At 45.3% G+C, this 27,375-nt stretch overlaps 1 protein-coding gene across 2 annotated transcripts in view; it reads left to right on the forward strand.

Annotated features, from left to right (window-relative positions):
• CHCHD6 (coiled-coil-helix-coiled-coil-helix domain containing 6) overlaps positions 1–27,375 on the forward strand; it is a 242,514-nt gene that overhangs the window by 117,935 nt on the left and 97,204 nt on the right. For both annotated transcript variants that reach the window (XM_040628357.1, XM_040628358.1), the window contains exon 5: positions 12,320–12,403. In XM_040628357.1, the coding sequence (XP_040484291.1) occupies positions 12,320–12,403 (84 nt within the window). The remainder of the gene's footprint in view (positions 1–12,319; positions 12,404–27,375) is intronic.

Here is a 27,375-nt window from a genome sequence, read left to right on the forward strand (position 1 = left end):
GGTCTGAGAATAGGGGAAAATGGGGAAAGACTGCTAATGGAAACGGAGTTTCTGGGGTAATGAAAATGTTCTGGAATTCGATAGTGGTAATGTTTGCACAGCCTAGTAAATACACTAAAAACCATGGAATTGTAGATTTTAGAAGGGTGAGTTTTATGGTATGTGAATTTTGTATCAATAGAAAAATCCAAAACCATTTTTTAAAAAGAAGACCTCTGTGACAGTTACTGTGACAGACATATGAAGAAAGAAGACACACAAGGCTAATGAGGGAAAATGAGCATTGATATGTGGCCTACGTGAGTGGGAAGCAGACATAGAACGTCTCTGAGCATCTTGGTATCAGTGCAGGTGCAGAGATTATCTCAGATCATCTTAAAGTTATATTTGTCTTTGAGATTTACCTTTTTACATTAGAACCCTGTTATCCATTATGGTCGTGGTAGGTGTGTTTTCTTTTCTGGTTGAATGTTTAATAAGAAGACTTTTATTGTCATGCTAATCATTCTTGGTTGCCATTTGTCTTTTTAACTATAGTATACCACATCCTGCATTTAATGCTTTATGTGCATGATCTCATTTGACTTCACAACAGCCTCATGGAATGTAGGTAGTGTTAATCTCTCCATTGTACAGATTGGGAAACTGTTTCAGGCAAGTTCTGACCCGGGGCACCTGGGTGGCTCAGTCGTTAAGCGTCTGCCTTCGGCTCAGGGCGTGATCCTGGTGTTCTGGGATCGAGCCCCACATCAGGCTCCTCTGCTGGAAGCCTGCTTCTTCCTCTCCCACTTCCCCTGCTTGTCTCTCTCTCACTGGCTGTCTCTGTGTCAAATAAATAAATAAAATCTTAAAAAAAAAAAAGTTCTGACTGGACCAAAGTCACTAGGTAGGAAGTGGCAGATTTAGCATTCAAACCTAGTTTCTTCTACCTCCAAAGCCTGCTCTCTTAAACCACTACCCTAGATCATCTTTTAAAATTAGAGTATATTATCATTAATTTAAAGGAAGGGTTGTGTGGTACATAATTTAGACCCATCATGGATCTTGCAGCATCTTTGAGATGCCATTATAATCATCATTTATCTTCTTGTAGGTGTGATCTAGTGCCTTGTTACTCAAAGTAACATGACCCGGGAGCTTGTTAGAATGTGTAATATTGGGCTTATCTCAGACCTTTAGTTCAGAATCTGTATTTATCAAAATCCCAGGTGATTCAAATGTGCTTTCAGTGTTTGAGAAGCACTGTTTTAGTATATGGTTAAAGGCATCCAGTTTGATGATTGACCAGTGATTTGACATAATTAAAACACACAGTTCAGGAGGGGGTGATGTGATTCCAAAATGTTGTGAGGTTGATGAACTAGGAGTCAGGAACCCCTTGTTCATCGCCCTACATCAGGGTGACCTGGAGCAAGTCACTTCGTTTGAGTCATTTTGTTCATACATGAAATGAGGAATTTTTTTGTTTCTCTCAGTTTTCTTTTTAAAGAAAGCACTGAAGACCATTAACTTGCCTCTCAGATACTTTATTAGCTATGTGACACTTTTCTGTTTTGAATGTAGAACTTTCATTTTTTTTTAATTTTGAAATTTCTATTGTTATTTTTGCTTAGCCTATGAGTTATGTTTAGGAAGGCATATTACTAAACCCATTTTTAACTGCCTTTTTTATTATTGATTTGTAATTTAAGTATATTTTCATCAGAGAAGTGGTCTATATGATATTGATGCATTGAAATTTGTTAATTTATTTTTGTGGGTGTGTCTTAGAAGAGTGATTGATTTTTGCAAATGTTCCACTCAACTCTAAAAAGAATGTAAATATTCAAGCTTATTAGATCAATCTTGTTAATTTTATTATTCATATCTTCTAAGTCCGTATTAACTTCTTTGCAGGCTTAGGGGAAAAGTGTTCAATATTTCACCAGTAATGATCTGCAGGTTTTTTGTACATGCTCTTCATCAAGTTAAGGAAATTTCCTTCTGTTACTGGTTTACTGCAAGTTTTTTTTCATAAATGGGTATTTATTTTGTCAAATGCTTTTCCTGAGTCTATTTGAAATGATCACATGATTTTCCTCCTTTTATTTGTTACTGTGGTGAATATGTTGATTGATTTTTATATGTTAAAGCAACTTTGGACTCCTGGCATACATCCCGGTTGATCATGGGATATATATATATATATATATTTTTACATATTGATTTGCTCATTTTTTTTCATTAAGGATTTGTACATCTCTTTTCTTAAGTAATGCCGGTCTGTAAATTTCTTTTCTTGTAATGCCCTTGTCTGGTATGCTATTATAATTATAATAGTCTCATAAAATGCACTGGACAGTGTTCCCTCCTCTTCTATTTGCTGGAAGAGTCTGCTTAGACATGGTTATGATTTCTTCCTTAAATATTTGATAGAATTAATTAATCAGTGTGAAGTCATCTGGGCAGCAAAATTCTTTGGGGTGAGTTTTTTTAAAATTTGCTTTGTTTTGTAAATCAGAGGAAATTATGTATTTTAAACTTACAAGTATATAGTTTATACATTTCTATTAAAGCATTTATCACATTGTATTTATTGGTTCTTTTGGTAATTAAACTTAATGGCTCTGTAAGTTTGTACTTTTTAATGCATCTAGAAATTTCTCATTCATTTTTCTTCAAAATACTTTCCGACTACCTTCTCCCCTTCTCCCTTCCCCAGGAATCCAATTATGTATGTGTTACCAGTTGATATTGAAATTGTTCCATCGGTCACTGAGGTAGCATTCACTTTTTCAGCCTTTCCTTTATAGTATTTTACATTTCTCACAAATTTCTCTTTGGTTCTTTTAGTAGTTTCCATTTATCTCATTATGTTCACATTTTCCTTTAAATCCTTGAAAGTACTTATCATAGCTATTGTGGAGTCCTTATATATGCTAATTAAATCATCTCTGTCATGTCCAAGTCTTTTTTAAGGACTGATTTTCCTCCTGGGTAGGAGTCATGGATTCTTGAGTAATAGGTTTAATTTCTAAACATTTGAGGATTTTCTAGGCATCTTGCTCTTCTTAATTCCTAATCTAATAATCTTGCAGTCATAGAGGATACTTTGTTTCATTTCATCTGTTTAAATTTCTCGTAGCCCAGGAGAAGGTCTAGGTTCCTAACTGTTCCGTGTTCACTTAGGAAGAATGTGTATCTGTGGTTATTGCAAGGAGTATTCTATAATGTCAATTAGATCATGTTGGATGATAATATTGTTCATATCTTTCACATCTTTGTTGATTTTTTTGTCTAGTTCTATCAATATTTTGAGAGAGGGATGTTAACGCCTTCAACTATGGATTTGTTTATATTCTTCTTTAGTCTGTCAAATTTTTATATACTTGAGAGTTTTCTTATTAGGTACATACACGTTTATAATTGTTATTTCTTCTTGAATAATTATCTCCTTTATGATTATGAACTGTTCCTCTTTATATCTGATAATATTTTTTTGTTTTGAATTCTCCTTTATTTGATATTATAACTACACCAGCTTTCTTGTACTTAGTGTTTGCATGATATATCTTTTTCCTATTCTTTTTTTAAATCCATTTGTGTCTTTATATTTAAAATATATTTCTTTTAATCAATAACATATAGTTAGGGTTTTGCCTTTCACTGGTGAGTATGGTAGGCAGAACAGTGGTCTCCCAAAGATATTCACCTCTTAATCTCCAGAACCCATGAATATGTTCCTTTACATTATAAAAAGGACTTTGCAGATGTGACCAAGTTAAGGATACGTGATGGGATGTTATCCTGTATTATCCATGTGGGTCTGTTGTAATCTCAAGGGTCTTTATCAAGGAAAGACAGATGTAGGAGATTTAGAGAAGGAGGTGTGATGATGGTAGCAGAGGTCAGGGTGATGTGGGGTCATGAGCCGAAAAATGCAGGCAGCCTCTAGAAGCTGGACGGCAAGGAAATAGATTCTTTCCTAGAGCATCCAGAAAAATACAGCCCTGCCAACACCATGATTTTAGCCAACTAAGACTCGTTTGGTACTTCTGATCTCTAAAAACATTGAAAATAGTTGTGTACTAAGCCACTAAGTTTTTGGTAATTTCTCACAACTGCAAACAGGAAATTAATATAGGGGGTTAAATCTGTTTGTTTAATATGATTATTGATATGACTGGATTTAAATCTACCATCTTGATATTCAGTTTCTGTTGTTCTATCTGTGTTTTGTTCCTCTGTTGCTACTTTCTTGTAGGTTTTTTTGAGGGAGAGGGTGGAGGTGAAATCATTATATTTTAAGAATTCCATTTTATCCTCTCAATTGATTTTTTACTTGTGACCCTTTTTGTTACTTTTTTAGAGGTTGTGCTAGAAATTACTTGTTTTTTCAAACTTATGACAGTCTATGTTCAAAAAATATTCCATTTCTTCAGGAATTATTTAAGAATTTTACAAAAGCATTCTACTTGCGGTTTTTCTGAGCTTCTCAGATCTGTTCTTTGTTGTCTTTAATTAACTTTGGAAAATTCTTGGCCTTTATCTCTTCACTCTTTTGCCCTGTTTTTCTCTTCTCTTACTAGGACTCCAATTAAATATATGCTGTACAATTTGATATTGTCCTGTAAACCTTGGTGCCCTGTTCAATTTTATTTTTCATGCTTTGTCTCTTTGTGTTTCAATTTGGATAATTTCTAATGACTTCTTTCTAAGTTCTTGATTCTTTACTCTGTTCTGTCCAGTCTTCTAATAAATGTATGATTTCATGCCATAGCATGTTAGAAATTCATTTTGAGCATTCTATTTGGTTCTATTTTATAGTTTTGGGTAGTGTCAGTGAAAATGGTCGAGTAAGGACCTCTGAAAATTCTCCCTTCCATAAAAGGAATTCTCCCTTCCATAAAATAGACATGCTCAGTGTCTATTTTTTTTTTTTTCAGAACCCTGAAAATTAACCAAAGGCTTGCAGCAATCCAGGAGCGTTTGTTCAAGAAAAATGGTGACTCTTAGTAAGAACAGTGATCTTTGTGGCATTTTAAATAGTCTTATTCCCATTCTCCTTTCCCCAGCTAAGCAGTAACTTTGAAAACCAATAGCCACAATCATGGTAAAAACCAGCAGCCTGGCAACCACTGGACAGGGCAGAGAAGAATTGAAATTCTTCAAAGTCCCATGCCTAGAGAGTTGTCATGGTGGTTCCTGGAAGAACCCATTTGCAAGGCTGTTGTTACTTGACATGACTCAGTGGAAACAGCCTTTTCCTAGGAGGCATTTTTCAAAAACAACCAGAGGCAATTGCTGAACACCATGGCTGCTTGAGGAGGGAGATAGAGTTTGGGCAAACAATAGGGTAACCCAAAAACTTAAAAAAAGAAAAACTACTCACAGCTAAGGTAATACTCAATAGTAAAAAACTGGGAGATTTTCCCTTAAGATGAACAAGACAAGGATGTCCACGGTCACCACTTTTATTTAACATAGGAAGTCCTGGCTGCAGCGGTTAGACAAGAAAAAGAAATAAAAAGCATCCAAATTGGTAAAGAAGAAGTAAAACTTTCCACTCTTTGCAGATGACATGATATTCTACATAGAAAACCCTAAAGAATCCTCCAAAAAACTACTAGAGCTGATAAATTCAGTAAGGTCACAGGATACCAAATCAATATACAGAAATCTGCTGCATTTCTATTAACTAATAATGAAGCAGAAGAAAGAGAAATTAAGAAAACAGCCCATTTACAATTACGCCAAAAATAGTAAAATACCTAGAAATAAACTTAACCAAAGAAGAAAAAAGAATCTGTACTCTGAAAACCATAAAACACTGATGAAAGAAATTGAAGATGACACAAGCAAATATAAAGTTATTCCATGCTCATGGATTGGGGGAATAAATATTGTTGAAATGTCCATACTACCCAGAGCAATCTACACATTTAAGGCAATCCCTATCAAGATAACAACAGCATTAAAAAAATTAAAAAAAAAAAAGCTAGATAACAAGATGTTCATAGAAGACTTTGAAAAGCTCCAACATATTCCTGGGAATCTAGACGGCCAGATGAATGTATAAAGCTGTACACAAGGAGATCTCGAAGAGATTCACACCTAACTACATCATAATCAAACTGTTGCACACCCAAGTCAAAAAGAATCTTGAAAGTAACAGGATAGAAGCAATTCGTCACATGCAGGGGATCCTCAATAATATTAATAGTTTATTTCTCATCATAAATAATGGAGACCAGAGAGTGCCCATCTCCTTATGGAAATTCTTCCTCTCTTCACACATGGGGTCTACCCTTCTGTGCTAGATTCTTTAATATATTGATCATAGTTCTTTCAAAGTCCCTCTGTATTACTTGTGACATCTGGACCATTGTTGCATCTGATTTTATTGAGTATTTCTCTTTATGGCAGGTCATTATTTTCGTGTGTGTGTGTGTGTGTGTTTACATTTTTGATGGAATGCTCAACCTTTTGTGTAAACAAACAGTAGACACTGCAGTCTAGTGAAGGGTTTTCTTTTGTACTATAAGATCATTAGTATATGGGCTTGGGTGTCTTATAATGGCATATATGAGATTTTCTCTTTCTTTTATGCAAAGTGAGAATCATTTTTTCTTAAAGATGAGATTAATCAGTTCATGTTTTGTATACGTTATCTATTCCTAAATGAGAAATTACAAACTTGAGTTTGTAAAATTTGTAAATCTTTAAAACAATAAAGATTTACTCTCACAGTGTCTGTAGATCAGGGTTCTGGGCACAGCTTACCTGGGTGCCTCTGTCTCAGGGCTGCAGTCTCATCTGAGGGCTCAGGGCAGCTTTGCTTCCATGCTCCCTCATGTAACTGTTGGCAGGATTCAGTCCCTCACTGGCTGTTGGTTGGACGTCTCCCTCAGTTGCTTACTGTGTGCGTGTCTCCATAGGGCAGCTCACAACATGGAAGCTTGCTTCTTTAGTCTGAGCAAGGGAGAGAGGATGAGCAAGACAGAAATCACTATTTTTTGCAATTGGAAAGTGCATTCTACCACTTTTTGCCATATTCTATTCATTAGAAGTTTGTCACTAGGGGGCACGTGGGTGGCTCAGTTGGTTAAGCCTCAAACTCTTGATAAGGGCTCATGTCAAGATCTCAAGGTGGTGAGATAGAGCCACTTGTCAGCTCCTCAGCTTGCGCTGGGACACGGGGCCTGCTTAAGATTCTCTCTCTCCCTATGCCCCTCCCCCACCAAGAAGTTTGTCACTAGGTGCAACCCACACTCAAGGGGAGGGCATCACACAAAGACATGAGTATCAGGACATGGGATCATTGGGGACCATCCCAGCTGTCTACCACATATTTATTGTGATAACTGACTTTTTCCTATAATTTTATTTGGGATTTTCTGTTTATATCCTCTTCTTCTACTCTCCTCATTTTCCTTCAACCCCCACCCCAATTTTCTCCTTATTGCTACATTTTCCTCCCTTCCCCACCTCGTTTTAACTTCCCCTCCCCCACCCTCCCTTGCCTTCTGCTCTAACGTCTGTCTTGCTCCTTCTTCTCTTTTCCCTCCCTTGTCTTCCTTCTCCTCCACCTCTTCCTTAGCCATCCCTTTAGGCTCTTCTGAAGTAGTTCTTAGACACTGGTTGGAGTCTGTCAGTCTGTCTTCCAAGTTTTTCAGCTCCTCTTTCATACATTTTATCTTTATCTTCTGTTGCAACATTCTGGATCACATTCTCTGCTACTTTTTAATTTGCTAATTTCCACCTTACTGCCCTCACTTTAGGGTTTGTCTTATCCATTTTATTTTTTATTTTGAAGAAATTTAAATTCTTAGTAGTTACCTGCTTGGGGGTTTTCCTGTTCTAGGTTCATAATTTCTTCTTTTTAAATCAGAAATTCATTTATCTTTTGAGTACCTTAAACATGCACTATTAAAATCCTTTATCGGGGTTCCTGGGTGGCTCAGTTAGTTAAGCATCTGCCTTTGGCTCAGGTCATGATCTTGGACTCGTGGGATCGAGCCCTGCATCTGGCTCCCTGTTCAGCGGGGAGTCTGCTTCTCCCTCTTCCTCCTGCTCTGCCCCCCCATGTGTGCACGCTCTCTCTCTCAAATAAATCAATAAAGTCTGAAAAAATATTGAAAGAAATCCTTTGTCAGTTGGAAATTTGAACACTGGCTAAATATTTGGTATGTTAAGGAATTAATTTGGTGGGGTATGCAATGGTATTGTGGTTTGGTTTAGGAAAATGCAAGTCCTTATCTTTTAGAGAAATATATTGAAGTATGTACAGGTGAAATGATCTGCTGTAAGAAATTTGGGGGTAGGGAGAGGGTGGGAAATATGGGTGAAACAAGATTTCCTTTCGTTTATAAATTTTGAAGCTTAGTGATGGCTATCTGGAGTTTTATTAAATTATTCTGTGTCATGTTTTATTTTTGCATAATAAAAAGTTTTTAAAAGTCCTTAGTCATGATGTCCCATAAAATTAATTTCATCTGGAGTGAATTCATATTCCAGTTGCTGATTTTATTGGTAGCTTTTCTAAGCATCACATTTTGAGTAGGAAGTTTGATTTTTGTCTTGTTTTGCTTTGCTTTGCTTTCTCTGTCATTTTTGTTTCTCCTTGCCTAGTGTTTTTCTGGTGGTCTACACCTGCCACCCACATTCGGAAACAGGTGTGATTGTGGCCTTCTGAGGCTCCTCTCGTGGTGGCACTAGTGGTGCCACAGAGCTGGGACGTGAGCAGGGGAGTTGGTTCATTTGCGGCCTGGGGCTGAGTGGGCTGGAGCTGCAGCCTTTGGGCTGAACCTCAGCCCTACATGAGAGTCTCCTGGAATTTTTTTCATCAGCTTCTTATTCCAGGGGAGCCCTAGGTTCCCCACTACCCCTGCTCTGTGGAGCAGCTTTGTTCTGGCTGCCTCTGCTGACTCCAGACACAGAGCCCAGCAGGCCTGTGGCTCCAGCCTCACCTACTGCTTTGCATTCCTATTCTGTTGGATGTTTTAATCTTGTTTTTGAACCTGACCATGTCTTTTTGGTCTCCTGTTCTTCTGTTTTATCTGTTCTTGCTATGTGTTTAGAGTGGGGAAGATGCATCAAAGTGTGAACTCACTTGCTCTCTTGACTGGAGGAAGTCCTTAACTAAATCACTGAAGATTCCTTTCAATTCCCTGTTCAAAGACTGTAATCCGCCAAGTAGATCTTCATAATGGTGATATTTTGCCTTTGTATCGGAGACAGCACACTTTACTCAGTACTTTTTTTCCCAGAAGACTGGCTTGGAAATCTCCTTAGAGAAAATAACAACCCGCTACCCCACAAGTTATTCTGCCTGTGGCCTCCCCAGCACATATCCCTCTCTAAAATTATCTTATTTTTCTGCACACACATTTGTCTCTCCCACTGGGATCTAAGCTCCACGAGAACAGAAACTCTTTCTCATTTCCCATTTGTATCCACAACCCCTTTGCGATAGTGTCTGTCACATGGTAGGCACTCAATAATGTTCTGATAAATTACTGAATCAGTCACTGAAACCTGCCTGTTCCTCCTTAATCCTGTGGTCATGCTGCGAGCTGCCTGCTGCATGGCCTCTCGTGAGTGCTGGGAGGCACGGATCGGACTGTGGCAGCTATGCAGAGTGACCAGTGCTGTCTGATGCCCGCCTTCATCACAACAGTGTCGTGGAGGCCCGGCTCCCGGCCAGGCACTGACAGCCAGGCGTTCGTATTGCACTCATTTGCTATGGCCCCTTTTCACGTGTCACCTCCTGCCCACTGTCACTCACTGGATTTCACTATAAATCTCAGAGATGAACAGGGCGGTTAGGTTAGTGGGTGGGGCAGCGGCAGTGAGCCTGCCACCTTGCTGGCCTGCCGCGGTGGAGGCCAAGGCTTTGGGGATATGCCGAGGCAGGTCAGGCCCTTCCTCTCACAGAGCTTCCATTGCAGTGGGTGAGACAGACTCTGAACAGTTAATCACTGTAAGCTGATACTTACTTGGTATCAGCTTAGTAGTGTTGCAGAGTGACATGGCTATAAAAGGAGACCTCCATATCCTCAGTGTTTCTTCTTGTGTGTGAACAGCCTCTCTGTGACCTGAGGAAGCCTCGACGGTTGGGCAGCTTTGCCTGGAGCCTTATCTCTGCATCCCGTTTCTGACATAGATGTCCGTGCTGGGCACAGGCCCTGGACCATGAGCTGAGTGTTCCTGAGTCTCTGCCCAGAGGAAGCATCCTGATGTGTCGGCAGGAGGGAGGGTGGCAAAACACTTGGAAGAGCCTCCTCTACTGCCCACTGGCCTCAAGTGAATGGCGGCAGAAGAGCCTTGTGGCAGTTATGCTTTCAGATGTCATCTTCCCGGTTGGCTGGGACTATTGGCCAGAAAATGGCAAGTCCGAAGCCCCGGAAGATATTCCTATACTGGCTGCTTCATTGTGTCAGACCAGCTTCTCCTCTGGTTGTACCAGGGACGGCGGATGGTTAGGGCCCAGATGGCTGTGGAGGGCCCAGCACTGATTAGCCATGCTCCCGTGCCTGGGACGCTGCCTCGGCAGCATGCTTTGAAAAATCCTGCGAGAAATCCCCAGCATTCAGTCTCACTGTTTGTGTTTAGCTTTTCTGAAGTGTTGGCATTCCACAGGCATTCCAGAAGCCTTCTTAGCATTTTTAGATATTCTACAGCAGCCTCAGGAGCCAAGTTTCTGCTCTGTTCTCCATTCTACAGGTAAGAGGGACATACCCAAGAAAAGGATCGCAGATTGCTCCAGCTTACAGGCCAGTCAGTGGTGGAGCCGGTATTAGAGCAGGACTCTCAGGTTGTCAGCCCGTGGCCAAGCCCTAACGGCCGGGTCTCCCTGAACACAGCCGAGTCCTCTAAACCCCAAGCCTTTCCTCAGGGTTTCTGTCCCCACTGTCCTGTGCTTGGCTCCTCATTACTGGCCTCCTGCTGGGCTTTAGTAAATTTTTATGTCAGGGGAGTAGCATTGCCAAGGAAATGGGCTTTCAAAAACATCCGTTCTTGTCTTACTCGGTCTTTTTGAACAGTTCAGACCCGTGCACTGACACCATAGTGTGATTCGAGGGAAGCAGCTCAGGCCTTGGAGTCATGGCAACTTAGGTTCATGGTTGGCCTCCCTCATTGACTAGCTATCTGCTCTTGGGGTCATGATCATTAAGTGACACGGGAGCCTGAAATGGTGCTGGAGCTCACTGGGCGGGACAGTGATCAGATGGCATTACTTCCCTGCACGAGCACTGAGCCAGCCCTCTGGGCTCTCAGATCTTGGGTGGGAGCAGGCCTTGAGGCCTTATCCCACAGAGGTCCTGAGAGGCTCCAGGGCCATGGGTGTCCCAGGCAGGGGGACACTGCCGTGATGCAGTATCCCTTGGTGGAGGCCTGCTGTGACCCCACCCGTTTCTGCAGGGGTTTCCTTAACCTTCCACCCAGTCCTGTGCGGCTGGCACTTCTGCTTCAGGCTTGTATATTGTACCTGAGTAAGCTGGAACTCGGTCATCCAACTAATTACAGCTGGGGTGGGTTCAGCTGCAGGTGTGCTAGCTCCAGGTTGCTTGCCCTGGTTAGCCAAGCCCCTCAGCCGAACTGTAACCTTGAGGGAGGGTCCTCAGCCATATGCACTGGCTGTTCTATTTGTTCCCTATCAGAGTGAGGGAGAAGCTCTAGGGTTCTGGGGTTCTGATACTGCTCACCTTTCGGATCCCTGACCCCTGAAGCAGGGAGTTTGCCTCGCAAAGGGCATGAAGAAGGGCGTTCTGGCATCCCTGCCTCTGGGAGCTCACATGTGAGTTGGTGGCATGGTCTGGTGCCAGGCGTGAGGACTCTGTGGCCAGGGAACAGCTCTGGCCCTTCCAGGCTGTGTGGCCTTGAGTAGTACAGCTCTGTGGTCAGGCCCTGCACCTGCTGGGGCTCAAACCCCAGTTCCTCCCTTGTAGCTGTGAGCTGGGATAGTCACTTGGCCCCTCCATTTCTTCACCTATGGGGGCATCATATAACACTCCTGCCCGCCTTTTAGAGGTATTGTGAGGGTCAAGTGAGGAAGTCTGTGGGAAGCACTTGGACCAGCACTTGGCATATAGTAAGCACTCAGTAAATGCGAGTGCTGGTCTTCTGTGAAATGACTAGCAGCTACCCACCTTGAAGTCTTCTGGTGAAAATTAAACACTTCAGGGTACGTAAGTGGTCTAGCATAGCATAGGTTTTCAACTCATTGTTGCTGCTGCTCGAATGGTCAGTGTCTCTGTGAACAGAACCCCCTTGGTTTCTCCCCACAGCTCAGCCCAGCTGCTGCCCGGTAACGTGCGCTTTGTTCTCTTCCAACTAGGCCAAGGAGCTGGAGAGCCGCGAGTCAGAGCTGAGCCGCCGTGACACCTTCTATAAGGAGCAGCTGGGGCGCATTGAGAGGAAGGTAAGGCTCCTGTCGGCTGCCTTGGGGAGCCAGGTGCTGAAGCCCCTGACCGGAGTCCACCGCCGCTGTGGGGGAGAAAGGAGCCTGCACTCCCAATTCTCCATTCGCGCCAGCAGCCGGTCCCCCTGTGGACCTGCCCTCCTATGCCTGGCAAGCACCACATCCCACCCTTCCCACAAGTTGTATTCACAGAGATAATTGGTTTTTAATTGGCCCGCTTTTTGTGAATGCGGCTGGCTGTGCTATAGTTCAGTTTTAGAAAAAATTCACTTTCACCACAGGGCGGTGCTGAGACCTAGCCTACCTTTCTGACTTTAGTTAAGCGGCATTGGATAAAAAATAATAGTAACGTGAAGTCGTGCTGTACAAATATATTAGAGTTGTCTTATTGATTTTCTCCTGGGAGTCAGGGAGGTCTAAGTGCACCACGGCTACACACTCCCTGCTTTTCTAGGGATAAGCCTTTGGAATGAATGAGATTCAAAGACATAGCATCAGTCCTTTATTTTTATTTTATTTTATTTTTTTTTGTTAACGCCTACAACGACTCTTGAAAATTCATTTGGTAACTTGCTTACTTTTGGGGGGGGGCTTAATTTGTTGATCATGACAGATTTTTCAAAGAAACGGCTTAAAACATGGAAGGAGGTGGTTGGGAGATTCAAAAAAATTGTTCTTCCTCCTGCCTGAGACGGCATGCCAGGCAACCTGAGCCATCAGCTTATTGCAGGCAGATCTTCGCGAATCGTTTGTCACGCTTTGGAGCTTTGAAATTGACAGTTTGCCTGAGGGGCTTGATTTCCATAGGGGTTTTCTCCTGTGGCATGGCACATTGGAAGCTGACGGAAACGTGGATTTCTGAATTTCCAGGCCGTGGGGACAGGAGGGACACTGCTCCTTGCTCCGGGGACACTCCTGTCCACCTCCTGCAGGGTGTTCAGGGGACAGCCAGAATTGTCATGTGAACAGCAAGCACCGCCCGCCGGTGGTAGCGTCGTTCAGAAGGCCGGCAGGGCACCCCGAGCCACTTACAGAGGTGGTCCTTAACAAGGAGAGGGTTCCTGGGATGGCCTCCTGCCCAGGTTTGACTGTAGCTGTAATGACAAGGATTGTGATTTGAGATCCTGGAAAAGGGTAAAAACATTCCACCAGCCATAGCTCTAATTATCACAGTTGCCCATATGTTCATGAGCACAGATTTTTTTGTGTTGTTATGTGTGCAATTCTGCGGTCTCCTGCTGCGCTCCTCTTGCATTTCCCTCTCTGGGTTTGGCTCCTAGAAGCATGTGTGCGTGTGTCTGCTTGGGGTGAAGGGCAGTAGCTTTACAGAGTTTTTTGGTCTCAAATCTATTTTCCCCTTGTCACTCTCCTTTCTCATCCCCACAGTAGTTCTCCTCCTTCAGCCCAGTTCTCTGCTTTGCTGAAGGAAAGGAGATTCTCCTGGATGAGCCCTTCTTCTCATCTGTTCTTCCCCCCTCATCCTACAGGGAAGCCCAAACTCCTTACATATGCAGATGTGGGCCTTTTCTAAAATGAGGTTTTCCTACATGATTGTGAAGTTATTGAATGCTTCCAGAAGGAGGTGCAAAAACATGATCACCTGCCTGACTCTTAAATACTGGCATTTTGCTGATGATAATATACAGAAGGAAAGCACCTCCAATATCCTGGGAACTAGAGATTGGTGAGGGAGACTGGGGGGTGGGGTGAGGGGTGGAAGGGGCACTGGAGATGGGGGAGCAAAGAGGCACCATCCTAAGGCTTAATTGTACCAGTCTTGAGAAAGGTTTTCCATCTTCTCTGTGGATAATTTTATTCCCGTAATGGCTGGGAAGATGAAGAACACGGCATCCGACAATCTTTTTTATTAGCTGTTGCTTTTATATAATTCTGCTTTCATTTGTTGAATACTCTCAGACCTTGACATTTTCAGCTTCTGTACACACAGCTTAAGGGCCTCCCAATCAGCAGGCTCCTTTCTTTTCTTTTTTTTCCCATTTCCTCTTAAGTTTAGAAATTGATGGTGGAAACCTGTTCAGGGGGAAACTTGGAACAGCTGCTGAATCATCCTCGACCACCCAAAATATTGGAGCGTGGTCAGGGGCCAGAGAAGGTTGGGATGGGGGCACACGGGCCTGGGCTTGTGGGGGGTGCCATGCTGTGTCCACTGGCCTCTCAGCTGGAACCCCGCTGCCCTTTCGCCTGTAGGACACTGTTTTCGAGTGCTGGCCCGTTGTGATTGGCAGGTAGGGAAATCCTGTGCAGAATCCAGACTCATTTTCAAGGGGGAGGAGACATCTTGACCCCTTTGTACTGCAGTATTTATTCCCTAGATGATTATTCTTGAGTGTGGAAATCATATTTTGTAGGGCTCCTGTGCTTTATAATCTTTCTGAGTAATTGTTCCTCACACCCACACTGCAAGATCTAAGTGAGGAGTGTTTTCCTTTCATCACAGAGAGCAGTGAGCTGCTGGGGATGCCGGGGCCCGGTGGGGGTCTTACAGCACCTGGGAGCAAACCCCAGACATTGTGTTCACAGCAAGCTGTGAAGCAGGGGCAGCATGTGATCACGGTGGCCCCAGGCCCACATGCGGCCCTGAGCCACTGCCCTCTGCGTCCTCACGCCTCACAGTGGCCCCGGACCCACGTGCAGCTCTGCACCACTGCCCTCTGCGGCCACACTGTGCCTCCTCATGTCTCAGTTTCTTCATCTATAAAATGGAGATGCAGATGCCTTCCTCAGGGTATCGATGGGGACATTCGAGGAGGTAATGTCTGAAAGGTGTTGGCATGTGCCAGTGCCTAGCAAGAGCTGGCTCCTCTCTCTAGTGTGCAGTGGTTATTGGCAATTCTCTTTCAAGCCCTAACACTTCAGCTTTGGATTAATGGATGAATGTGTGCACACGTGCACAGATGTAGGCCTGCTGAGATGGATTTTATCATCACTGGGCGGCTGCTCTCTAGGATGCAGAAGTCTCCTCTCCAGGCTTCACTGGGCTTTTCTCGAATGCCTGCCATGGTGTCCATCTGTCATTGAGGATGCAGAGGGGTAGAAGAGGGCTCTTTGCAAAGCAGTTATGGAGACCATGTGTTGCCCACAACTGGGTGTTTCTCACCTGCCTGACAGTGTTAGAGAACAGGGCCATTTTCCATTTCTGTATGTTGGACCTAGGGTCCAGGAAGGTGAAACTCTCTACCACCTTGACTGTGAGAGGTGTGGCTGCTGAACCTCTTGCCAGCTTAACTGGCCTCCCAGAGCCTTTGTTGAGCTGCCCTCTGTGGTTTCCTGTAGGAAACAGAAGACCTGGGAGTGGACTTCACCTGCAGTCCCCTGGATTCAGTTACCTCGGGGCTAGGGTGACTTGTGTCTTGTCAGAACCAGCAACGTCTACCATCTTCAGTTGGAAGCCCGGGTGCTGGTGGCTCTGAACCCAACAGCCATGGAGCTGACCACTCTGGCTGGCCAAGAGTATGTCTTCTGCCCTCAGCCACGGGGCCAAGTCGGGGAGGGGGTGGGGAATGAGCCAGTGATGGAGTCCTAGTTCAGCCTCAATAATTTACCAGCCTTCTGACTCTGAGCAAGTTGTTGAAGTTCCAAAGCCTCAGCTTTCTTATCTTTGAAATGAGAATTTGAAGACTAACCCGCCAGTTGTTTGGAGGGTGAGTGGTCATTTGTGTATGAATATCTGATATAGAAGTATTAGGTTCTCTTTCATGTCATTTCCATCCTTTTCCCCCTTCTTTAATAAATGCATAGCCATTCACTAACTCCATATTCGTTTAATTCTGCTCAGTGCCCAGAGATGGTTCCGACAGTTGTGGTTCCTACCTCAGGGAATTGACAGCACAGTTTGGGAGGGGAGGGAGATGTGAGGAATAGGACCCCAGGTGGGAGGATGCCTGAGGGCCGGCTTCCTGCCACCAGACCTGCCAGCCCTGTAAAAATGGTCTCACTTTTTCCAAACTCAGCAACTAACTGCAAAGTGGGGAGGGCATTTTGGGGATCTAGCTTCACACACTGGAGAAAGGGAGAACCTGAGAAATATGTGGGTTTTTCCTCGATCTCAGGCTCTTTCCCCCAGAATGTAAATCTCTGTTCCTGCACCCGTTGGGTGCACATACCATCCCAACATTGATATGTGAACAGTCAGCCCTTTCCCCGTTTTTTTCTCTTTGCTTCTACTCCGGCTTTCTTTTTTTAAGGAACAACTGTCATGTGATCCTGCCAAGCCTGCCGCTTTCTCAGTGACAACACTAAACAGCCCCCTGCCTGGTGTCCCTGGGGGTGTCAGTCGGAGTCTATTCGGGAAAACAGGAGCTGCTCTAGGGCGCAGAGGAAGAGGAGTTAAATACAGAGGGTTCTGCTTTACAAGAGAAGGTGGCCCACTGGTCGGGAACATGTGGACAGGGCCCAGTCTCACACATGTCAAGGAAATGCAGTCACAGCCATAAGGCGACACCATTACATACTCAGTAGAATGGTTAACAAGGGAGCGATGGACACCACCAGGTGCAAGCAAGGCCGTGGTTAACCCAAGCCCTCACACGCTGCTGTCAGGGAGCTAAATTGGCCAAGCTACTGTAGAAAACTGTTAGCCGTTGTCTGTTAAAGCTGAACACAGGCATGTCCTATGACTGGGCAGTTCTGTGCCCAACAGAAATGTGTCCATAGGTTCACCGAGAAACCAAACAAAAACTGTAGAGTGTTCATTGCAGAATCATTCACAATCACTCCCAAGCTGTCAACGGGGGAATAGATAAATCATGGTAGTTGTCACAGTGGAGGCCCGGACGAGCATGAGAATGAACAGGCTGTGGCCACAGGCAGCGATGGTGGTGACTGTCCCCAACAGGACTCTAAGCGGAAGGGCCAGACAGAGAAGAGTACATGCACGTCGGATGGACATATGACAGGAAGTTCAAACAGCGGAACTAACCTGTGGTGTTAGAAAGTGGGATAACGGGTACCTTTGGGGGAGTAATGAGGAAGAGGATATGTAGGGGTAGGGAAAGGTGTGGGGTAGGGTAAAGTTCCCTTTCCTGATGTGGGTGGTAGTTCCACAGGTGGGTTTGGTGCTGAGAATCCATCAAGCTGTGCTGGGAGGTGTTGCACTTTTCTGTTAGCATGTTCTACTTAATACAAAGTCGGAAGCAGCTGAGGAAGGCAGGCCTGCCTTTAGGCACCAGCCGTATCACCTGCCACCCCCTCTCCGCACTTCCCTAGGCCCCGTGCCCCGCGTGTGTTCTAGCACTTGACACGCTACTGTGTGGCTGCTGGCATCTGTGACTGTTTCCCCTTCCAGACTGTGAAGGCCTGGAAGCTCAAAGCCCTCGCTGGTCTGATTCATCAGGGGTGATTCATCACTAAGGGCTGGCTGGGGATGCAGTGTCTGGCATAGAATAGGTGCCCAGTAGATGTTTGCAAGAATAAAGAAAGGAAAGTGTGTATGCGCAAGCAGGAAACAGTGATGCAGTGGGGGTTCCGGGAGAGGGAGGAAGGCTTCTTGGTGGAAGCTGTGTTTGAAGAATGAGCAGGATGGAGCAGGCAGCCCACAGGGCAGGACGTGAAGAAGGTGAGGCTTCAGGACAGAGACCCCAGCCCAGGTACTCCCACGTGACTGTTGGCAGTGGGTGGGGAAGCTGTAAAAATTGATTGGGGTCACATCACGAAGGACCCGGATGACTGGCTAAGAAGTGTAGCCTTCCTTTAGGATAACGTTGGGCGTTCTTGAAGAGCTGTCAGCTGGAGAAAGAGTTGGACTTGAATGTCCAGAAGAATAATGGTGCCATTAAGAGAAAGAGAAAAATTCAGGTGAGCCATGACACTTGCGGAAGGTCGTGAGTTTAATTTCAGACCTTCACATATGAGGTGGAGATGGCCGGCAGATGATTGAGAGTGTCAGACATGGAGTTCTGTGTCCCACAAGATGACAGCCACCACGATGTTATGAGCATCTGCTATGTGCCAGGCTCTTATACATAAATTATCGCTAATCCTTGCAGCAACCCTGCAAGGTAGATTATATTACACATTTTACAAATGAAGAAACTGAGAATCAGGTTAAATGAGCTGCCAGAAGCCATGCAGCTGATGGATGAAGTCAGAGCTCTGAAGTCTCTGCTCTTCCCACCATGCCACACTGCCTCCCGAATCAGCTCGGGAAGAAAAGTTGGAGAGAAGGTGGTCAACAGTGCCAAATGCTGCAGGCCAGGGAGGGCTAGAGGAGAGGCCTCTTGATTGCGCTTTGAAGGACATGTCAGTTGTGTTGAGAGAGCCCTTCCAGTATTGCCGTGGAGACTGAAGCTGGGTTACTTGTGGAGTTAGGGCTGCAGTGAGTGTGGGAAGTAGAGGAAACAGGTATAGACCGTTCTCTCAAGAAGTTTCATCAAAGAAAGAACATTGGTGGTTTAAGAGGGAGTGACTTGATCATATTTACGGGAGGAGGAGAATTCATAATGTGTCCCTGAGGGGTCCGGTGGAAGCCAGGTCCCCAAGGGGGTCAGAGGGCATGCAATGGGAAGGGCTGCCTTTACCCCAGAGGAGTCGCCCTCTGGCTCTGGAGGTGGAGTGACTTCCAGCCCCATGATGAGTGAGCAGTGTGTCTTGTTGGAAGAACTGCTGACCCCCAAGTGCTCTCAGTGGCCAGCAGGCATTTCTCTTGTGTGTGGGGAGGCTTCCTTTGTGTCAGTGTCTGCTCAGCGACTGCACCAGAGATGCAGAGAGGGTCTCACCACTTAGGCTGCAAGACTGCAGCATGGCAAGTATTCCCAGTGTGACATGCCTGCGGAGAGAAGCTGCCAGAGCACTGGGAATTCAGAGGAGGGAACAGATAACAGTGACCTAAAAGCAATGCAGCAGGAAATTGGCCATGTGGGGAAGGAGCCCACCCCTGATCATTGTGAGGAGCAGTTCTGTACCCGACAGCTCTGAGCCCAAGGGACTTTGGACGATTGTTGAGTCCAGAAGTTCTTCCTCAGGTGGCTAAAGAAGGACACCTACACACCTGTTACCCAACTAGTACCACTTTTTCGTAATGGTACCAGCATAAAAATGGCCACTTTGTGTGTTCTCAACAGTGTACTGGAAGTGGTAAGTGAAAGAACATACTACTTAGAGATTTAGGACAGCCTTTCTTAGCAAAAATGGGCTTTTTATACCTGTGCTGGTGGGACCCGGGTCTTTTGTTGGGGAAACAAAGAAATTGAGAACCATTGATCCAATCCAATTATTTTCACAGATAAGAAAAGGGCCCCAAGGCAGCTAAATGGTTTGAGAATCACTTGGTGTGGCTGCAAGTGCTCGGTTTTTAGATCTGGAGGGACCTGGGTTTGAATTACAACTTCACCACCTGCTGGCTTTATGGGCAAGATCAAGTCACTTAAGCCCTGGAGGCTTGGAAGTCTTCATCTTTACAATGGGGACAGTAGTAATTACATTTTCAAGATAATAAAGGACGTGACATAGAACCTAGTCCGCTGTAATACATCGTGGTATAAACGGTACCTGCCATTACTGTTACCAGCCAGATCTAATAATATAACTGCGGTTGCTCCCATTGTCCCCAGAGGTCACACGGCTAATTAACGATATAACCAGGACTCTCATTTCTTGCAGCTGTGTCCGTGAGTCTTACAGTTTTTCTGCCATAGAGAGTAAGGGTTAATCCCAGGCTCCGGAGGTAGGTACTTTTAAATCTTGGGTTCTGCCACCACCACTGCCTCCTCCACCACCTCCACTACCCCTGCCTCCTGGTCCCACATTCCCTACGTCTACTCTGTATGTTACTTCTGTTATGTTTGCTAAAGGTCTGTTCCTTTACCTCAGTCTCATCTTCACAGAAATTCTCTTTTATCTCACAGTAACCCGTGAGGTGAGGAGGGAGCAGACACTACCCCCTCTGTTGTGCACATGGAGAGACTGTGGCTTTCCTGGGCCTTGTGGCCGGGCTTTGCTGGGATAGATGTCTGCGCCAGGGGCCCTGCTGAACGGGCTGCATGACTCCTCTTTGCTACGAACAGTGCCTAAGTTATGTCACTTAGGTTTGGTGGGGGTGTGGAGGGGAGTAGTGTTCATCGTAGACGAAAATGAGAATGCTCAGAGAGGTTAGGGGACGGCACAAGGCTCACAGCCATTCAACTCCAGGTCTGAGATTTAAACAGGTCTTTGAATCCACATCTATAAAACAGGAATAGTTCTCATTCTAGGGTAGTTTTGAGAGTTAAAGGAATTGATAGAGTATTGTTAACAAACTCTCTTTCTGTCTCTGAGGCTGGTTTTCTTAGTGCTCAGTAGCTGACATTTGCTGAGTATTTCCCATGTGCAAAGCACTGGCCAGACACCACACCTGAACTGCCTCCTTTGGCCTGCACAATGACCCAGTGAGCTGAGTGATAAAATGACAGCTGATCTTATTTGAATCCTTGCTGTCATAGTGCCAGGTGTGTCCCAAGTGCATCACGTGTTCTCATTCATCGTTCCTGTAAGGCAGTCCCACAAGAGAGGGAACTGCTACTATCCCCATTGTATAGGTAAAGAAATAGGCTTTGAAATGGGCAGCAGTTGTCACGTGACTGATCATAGCAGCCGGTTCGCTGTCCGCGGGCCCAGGCAGGCTAAATGCAGGGATCAGTTGTTCGTCAGTCAGCTGCCCCGGTCAGCTGCTCAGAGTACTGTTTGAAACTGTATTAAAACAGGGTGCCTGGGTGGCTCAGTCGGTTAAGTGTCTGCCTTTGGCTCGGGTCATGATTCTGGGGTCCTGGGATCGAGTCCCACATCGAGTCCTACATTGGGCTCCCTGCTCAGCAGGGAGTCTGTTTCTCCCTCCACCTCTCCCCTTTGCTCGTGATCTCTCTCGCACATGCGCTCTCCCTCTCAAATAAATAAACAAAATCTTAAAAAGAAACTGTATTAAAATGATCTACGATGGGGACGCCTGGGTGGCTCAGTTGGTTAAACTTCCAACTCTTGGTTTTGGCTCAGGTCACGATCTCAGGGTTGGAAGATCCAGCCCCATGGCAGGCTCTGTGCTCAGCGGGGATTCTTTCCTCTTCCCTCTCCCTCTGCCCCCTGCTAATGTTCACACACACACTCTCTCTCTTTCTCTCTCTCTCTCAAATAAATAAATACAATCTTTAAAATAAATCTGTGATAGAATTTACGGTAAGCAGAACAGTAGAATAGTATAATGAACCTCTCTGTCCCTGTTCCCCAAACTTAACAATTTTGCCACATTTGCTCATATTTATTTCTTTTTTCTCCTTTGTTTTTTGCTTTGAAGCAAATCCCAGTGACCATGACATTTCCCTCTACATACTTAGGTATGTGTCTCTGAAAAATACAGACATTGTCTTACATAACTACAATATTGTTATCTCGCCTCAGGGAATTAACATTGATTTCCCTGATTTCCTCAGAATTACCCTTTCGCAGTGTTTCTGTTTGTGCTTGTTTGTTGCTGCTGTAAGTCAGGATTCACTGGAATTGCCACGTTACAATTGGTTCTTAGCTTTTAGGTCTTTTGTCACTCAGAACAGACCCTACCCCTTTTTTTATGCCAGCAACTTGTTGCAAGAACTCCATAGGTTCTGTTCCCATCTTTCTCCTTCATGGTGTGGAACCTGGCCCAGAGAAGGGAAGAGCCAACTGCATACCTCATTATGAGGTGAAATGATCATGTGGGGAGAAGGGCTAACCTCAGTGGTTAAGTCACTGTTCACGGCCGCGGATTTATGTCACTCCCTCCATTACGGTTGCTAGGGTCCTTTTCGGCTCGGGCTCCATCAGTGTCTCCTCTGGAAGTGGTTTCTGCACTGTTTCTGGCAGCAGCTGCATTAACATGCAGCACTTCCTGCGCCGTGGCTATTGTCTGTTGGTTTTCCCCCAGCGCATTTAGTGTCCTAAATAGGTCCTTATGGCTTGAAGAGCCAGAAGTGCCTGTCCATCATGTATGAAGGTTACCACCTATCCCAGCTGGAAAAGACCCAGTTAAACAAATAATTCTCATTAAATAGGCACTCTGTGGCCTCTCCCTTTCCTTTCCTTCTTGGCTCTTCCCTTCCCAGCGTCGATCAGCTCGATTGGACCGGGTGAATTCCTTTGGGCCTTTCCTTCAGCCCTTGGCCATGGTGGTGGTGGGATGCTGCAGACAGAATTTGAGGTTACCCTTTGGTCTCTCCCTCCTGGTGCCCTGCCATCCCACCACCCTGGTGACCAAGTCCTGTCCTGGTTACTGAGCTAATAGCTAGCTCCTGTTCTTCCTTTGTCCTCCTGCCACAATGGTGCCCCCTTGCAAATCTCTCTCGTGAGCTGAAACCATCTTCTCCCCACTGTTGTCCTTTTTACCAGATCCTCCATCTATGATCTGGTATCTCCTTGTTGCAGGAGGGACCATTTCTAAAGCCCATCAACGACTCCCTGATGCATTCAGAAGAAAGCTGGGATTCCTAAGCCTGCAGGGCTTTGTGGTCTAGGCCTTGGCTGCATGTCCACCTGGCATGCTCTCTGGCCATGTGGCCTTTCTCCTGACATTAGGATCACCTTAGAGGCCTTATTTGACCACTTCCTGCTGCTCCTTCTGTGCAGGGCTGCCACCTAACTCACTGTTTTGTCCCCAGAGCAAACTCAGTGCCTGAGAGACAGAGATGCCTGACATGGTGGCTCAGCAGTCAGGACAGATGACAGCCCACAGCAGTCAGCAGCACTTTGGGCTTAGGTGCATGGAAGTAGGTGGAGGTGGTTCTTGGAGTATGATTGCATGTTGCATGGTGCCGGCAGGGGAGCCAGACCTCTCTGTTATAAAAACCCTACCTTGGTGCTTGGCATCACGGAATCATGGGAATTACCCAGTTGTCTGCTTGGAGCTTATCGAGCTGTGGGGCATTTTGCTCACCCTCCCTCCCTCTCCCTCTTTTCTTTTCTTTTCTTTTCTTTTTTCTTTTCTTTTCTTCCTTCCTTCGAGAGAGAGAGAGAGAGAGAGAGAGTAGGGGGTGAGAGGCAGAGAGAGAGAGAGAGAATCTTAACCAGGCTCCACACCCAGCGCAGAGCCCAACGCAGGGCTCAATCTCATGACCCTGAGATCATGACCTGAGCTGAAACCAAGGGTTGGATGCTTAACCCACTGAGCTTATACTTATTTCTTAAGTAGCACCTGTTCACAGTAGTAAAACCAAAAATTTCAGATAAGCCCAAAGAATAAAATCAAATTTGCCAATTCAGACCCCCTACCTAGAGGGGTAACCATTGTTAGCATCTTGGTGGCACTGCCCAAACCCGTTTCTGTTATGGTAATATTGGCCATGTTATAATACAGCTGACCCTTGAATAATATGGGTTTGAACTGCATGGGCCCCTTAATAAACAGATTTTCTCCTATACAGTATGGTAAAGGTATTTTCTTTATGCTTTTCTCAACAAGATTTTCTTTTCTCTAGCTTACTTTATTGTGAGCATATAATGCATGTATCATACAAAATATGTGTCAATCGACTGTCTGTGTTATCGGTGTGGCTTCTGGTCAACAGTAGGCTCTAGTAGTTAAGTTTTTGGGTAGTGGAAAATTATATACGGATTTTCGACTCTGTGGAGGAGGGGGTCATCACTACCATAACCCCCGCATCGTTTAGGGGTCAACTGTATTTGCAAAAATGGGAACATAACCATGATGCTCTTTGGTAACAGTTTTGAAACTCAGTGTATTATGAACCATTTTTCCACATCAAATCTGTTTCTACACTTAATTAGCTGTGTACTGTTCCTTGTTATGAATACGCCATAATCTACTCTTCCCTATCACTGCATTGTTACGTTGCTCTAGGCTTTTCCTATTAGAAAAAAATAAAAAAGGAAGCTTATCCTCATAAGCTGCCTGAATTCAGCTTTTTTCTTAGGAAAAAAAAATTTAGAATTGCAGGTGCTGAGCCACAGACTGTCCATCCTTCAGGCTTGGGGCCAGACCGCCGTGCAGCGGGGGTAGTAAAGTGCACGCTTCTTTTCGCAGTATGTGATGGCACCAGCCTCCCTTCCTTCAGCAACATGGGCTGTTTTCCTTTTTCTTTTTAAAATTAATTACAAATGTAATGCATGTTTGCAAGAAGTTAAAGCACTATGAAAGCATGCAAAGTGTGGCCCCAACTCTCCAGCAGGAACACTGGTAAATGTGCTTCCAGCCATCCCCTGCGACTGTCAGCCTTATTTCTGTGACGAACACAGACATGGTTTGTTTTTTACGGTTGGGGTCATAGTTTATTCTTTACTAACTTGCTTCTTGCATCTAACAAGACATCTTAGACAATTTTGCACATCACTTCTCTTTGTCCATCAGGTCTACCTTGTTCCTTTAATGACTACACGGTGGGGATCGGCAGTATTTATTTCACCATCTTCCTGTTCATGGACATTTAGGGTTCTTCAGTCTTTCACAATTAATTTTAATGGAGACGTCCACATTTCTCTTTAGAATTATATACCAACAAAATGGTTTGAGAGTCCTCTCCCCATACCTATACCATCACAGCCTTTTATCAGCCTAAAACTTTTGCGTTTCTCTAATTATTAATATGGCTGAACATCTTCTCATAAGTTTGTTGGCCTCTTATATTTCTTCTTTTGAGAACTGCCTCTTCATATGATTTTTTGATTTTCCTATTAGGTGGTAAACGTAAAGCTCTCCCTTCCCCATTTTCATTGGTTTTTAAGTTGGTTAATTTGTTCGGCAAAAATTGGTCTTTGAATTTGTACTTTTTTATTACTAATTAAGTGATCGTGTTCATTGCTTTACGAAGGCCTGTTTATGTACTGTAATCACTGTCACTTCTCCTGCCTGGAGGGACTCTTCCCTGACGTGAGTGTTTTCCTGTTGTCTCCCCAGGGGCTGATTCGTCAGGCCCTGACTGGACACCGCAGGTTGGGAAAGCGTGGGATTGGGGTTCACCCTGGGTCTGACTGCTTACCTCAGCTCTTGCTAACTGTGCGACCTTAGGCAAATGGGTTAACTTCCTCACTCTTCAGGGATTAATAAGCTCAGCCTCATTGGATTGTTGCTGAGGTCTGGGTGAGACGGCGCGTGACCATGCCTGTCACAGCGCGTGTGAATGTTAGCTATGCCCCCTCCTCGGACAGGCTGTGCTGTTAGTGGACCACTGTGGTTGTGCATCACGTTGGACTCAGTGCAGGTGTCCTGCCTGTAACTGCCACCCGCTGGCTCTGTTCACACCCTCCAGAGTAACAGCTGTCACAGAGCCAGACAGGACGAGCCTGTGTGCTGTGCCAGAGAGGTGACGACTAGCCTCCCTCCTGTCCTTCCCCCATAAAACCATCACCCCGGTTCTCCCAGGCTTTCCTCACAGGGGGGCAATCTAACTGTTCTCCTTTTGGTAGGTTTTAGCTTGTCCCTGTCCCTGCGGTCCCTAGAACTGAAGCCAGCATGCGAGGGCGAAAGGGATGGGGGTGGGATGGGGCTGTTCCGTCACCCCCACACACCCTCCCGAGGGGATAGATCCCCTGGCAGCACTGCCTGGGCTGCCTTTGGCTGTCTCGCTTGGGCTCAGCTCCTTTGGGCTTTGTGTGTGCTGCTGGGCTGTGTGTGCACTGCCTTGTTCTGTGCGCGTATGGCTGCTGGATTTGGACCCTGTCCTTGTTAATTTTCATCTCATTGGAGTGGACAGGGCCGTTATTAGCTTTCGAGATGTGTTTGTTTGAGATGTGTTTGGATCTTGTTACCCATCCAGCATATTGGCTCTCCCTCTGAACTTCGTATCATTAGCAGATTTGGTCAGTATGCTGCCACTCCTTCCTTTAAGTCATGGATAATGATGCTGAGTCAGAAGGAAAATGCCACACTCTGTGGTCAACCATCTGTCCTCACTCTCCACACTTTGCAGAATAAGAGTGCTGCTCCAGGTCCCTTCTGCTGTTTGGTCCTCCCACAGGTGCAGCATGGGGCAGAATCTCATTGAGCAGAGTCCACTCTGTGCAGTGTCCCCATCACTGTAGGCAACATCCCCATTACTCTGGACCATATGTCCCTACACTCTAGATAGTGACCCCATCACTCTGCGCAGTGTCCCGACCACTCTGGGCAGCGTCTCCATCACTCTGCGCAGTGTCCCCACCACTCTGGGCAGTGTTTCCATCACTCTAGGCAGTGTCTCCGTCACTCTGGGCGGTGTCCCCATCACTCTGGGCAGTGTCCCCATCACTGTAGACAGTATCCCCATCACTCTAGGCAGTGAACCCATCACTCTGGGCGGTGTCCCCACACTCTGGGCAGTGTCTCTATCACTCTGGACAGTGAGTATTTCCATCACTGTAGGCAGTGTCCCCATCACTGTAGGCAGTGTCCCCATCACTGTAGACAGTGTCTCCATCACCCTGGGCGGTATCCCCATCACTCTGGGCAGTGAGTATCTCCATCACGGTAGGCAGTGTCCCCATTACTCTGAGTGGTGTCTCCATCATTCTAGGCAGTGAAATGACTTTATGACAAGAGCATGGAAGTGTGTCTGGATGCCTACTTTCCCACCAGCCTGGGCTTCCTTCTGGTGGCTATGACTTCCATTTCTGAGTACTTAGACCATAGAATTCTCTCAGGGATCTGTGTCTAGCTCACCAGTCTGTAGTTTTCAAAAATCCACCTTTTCTCCCCTTTGCTAAATTGGACATTGTCTCATCTTGGGCATCTTCTCATTTTCTCTGAGTTCTTGAGATTGCCAGCAACGAACATGTCTCTTCTGTAAGTTAATTCAGAGCTGAGATGTGATTCATCTGAATCAGGAGATTTGAATTCATTTAGTGTGACTAGATGTTCTCTCACAATCTCGTCTCCGTCTCGCGTTTCAATTCCCTCATATCAGTGTTTGATTCACCCTTTTCAGTCTGAAGATTGTTCTCCTTGATAGAAAATGGGAGTTTATAGTTCTTTCTCTCCGTCATCTGTTAACCGAACACCTTTCACCCCAATATGGGCCTATCCC

This window comes from Ursus maritimus, unplaced genomic scaffold, assembly GCF_017311325.1.
Source record: "Ursus maritimus isolate PB19 unplaced genomic scaffold, ASM1731132v1 scaffold_14, whole genome shotgun sequence".
NCBI lineage: Eukaryota > Metazoa > Chordata > Mammalia > Carnivora > Ursidae > Ursus > Ursus maritimus.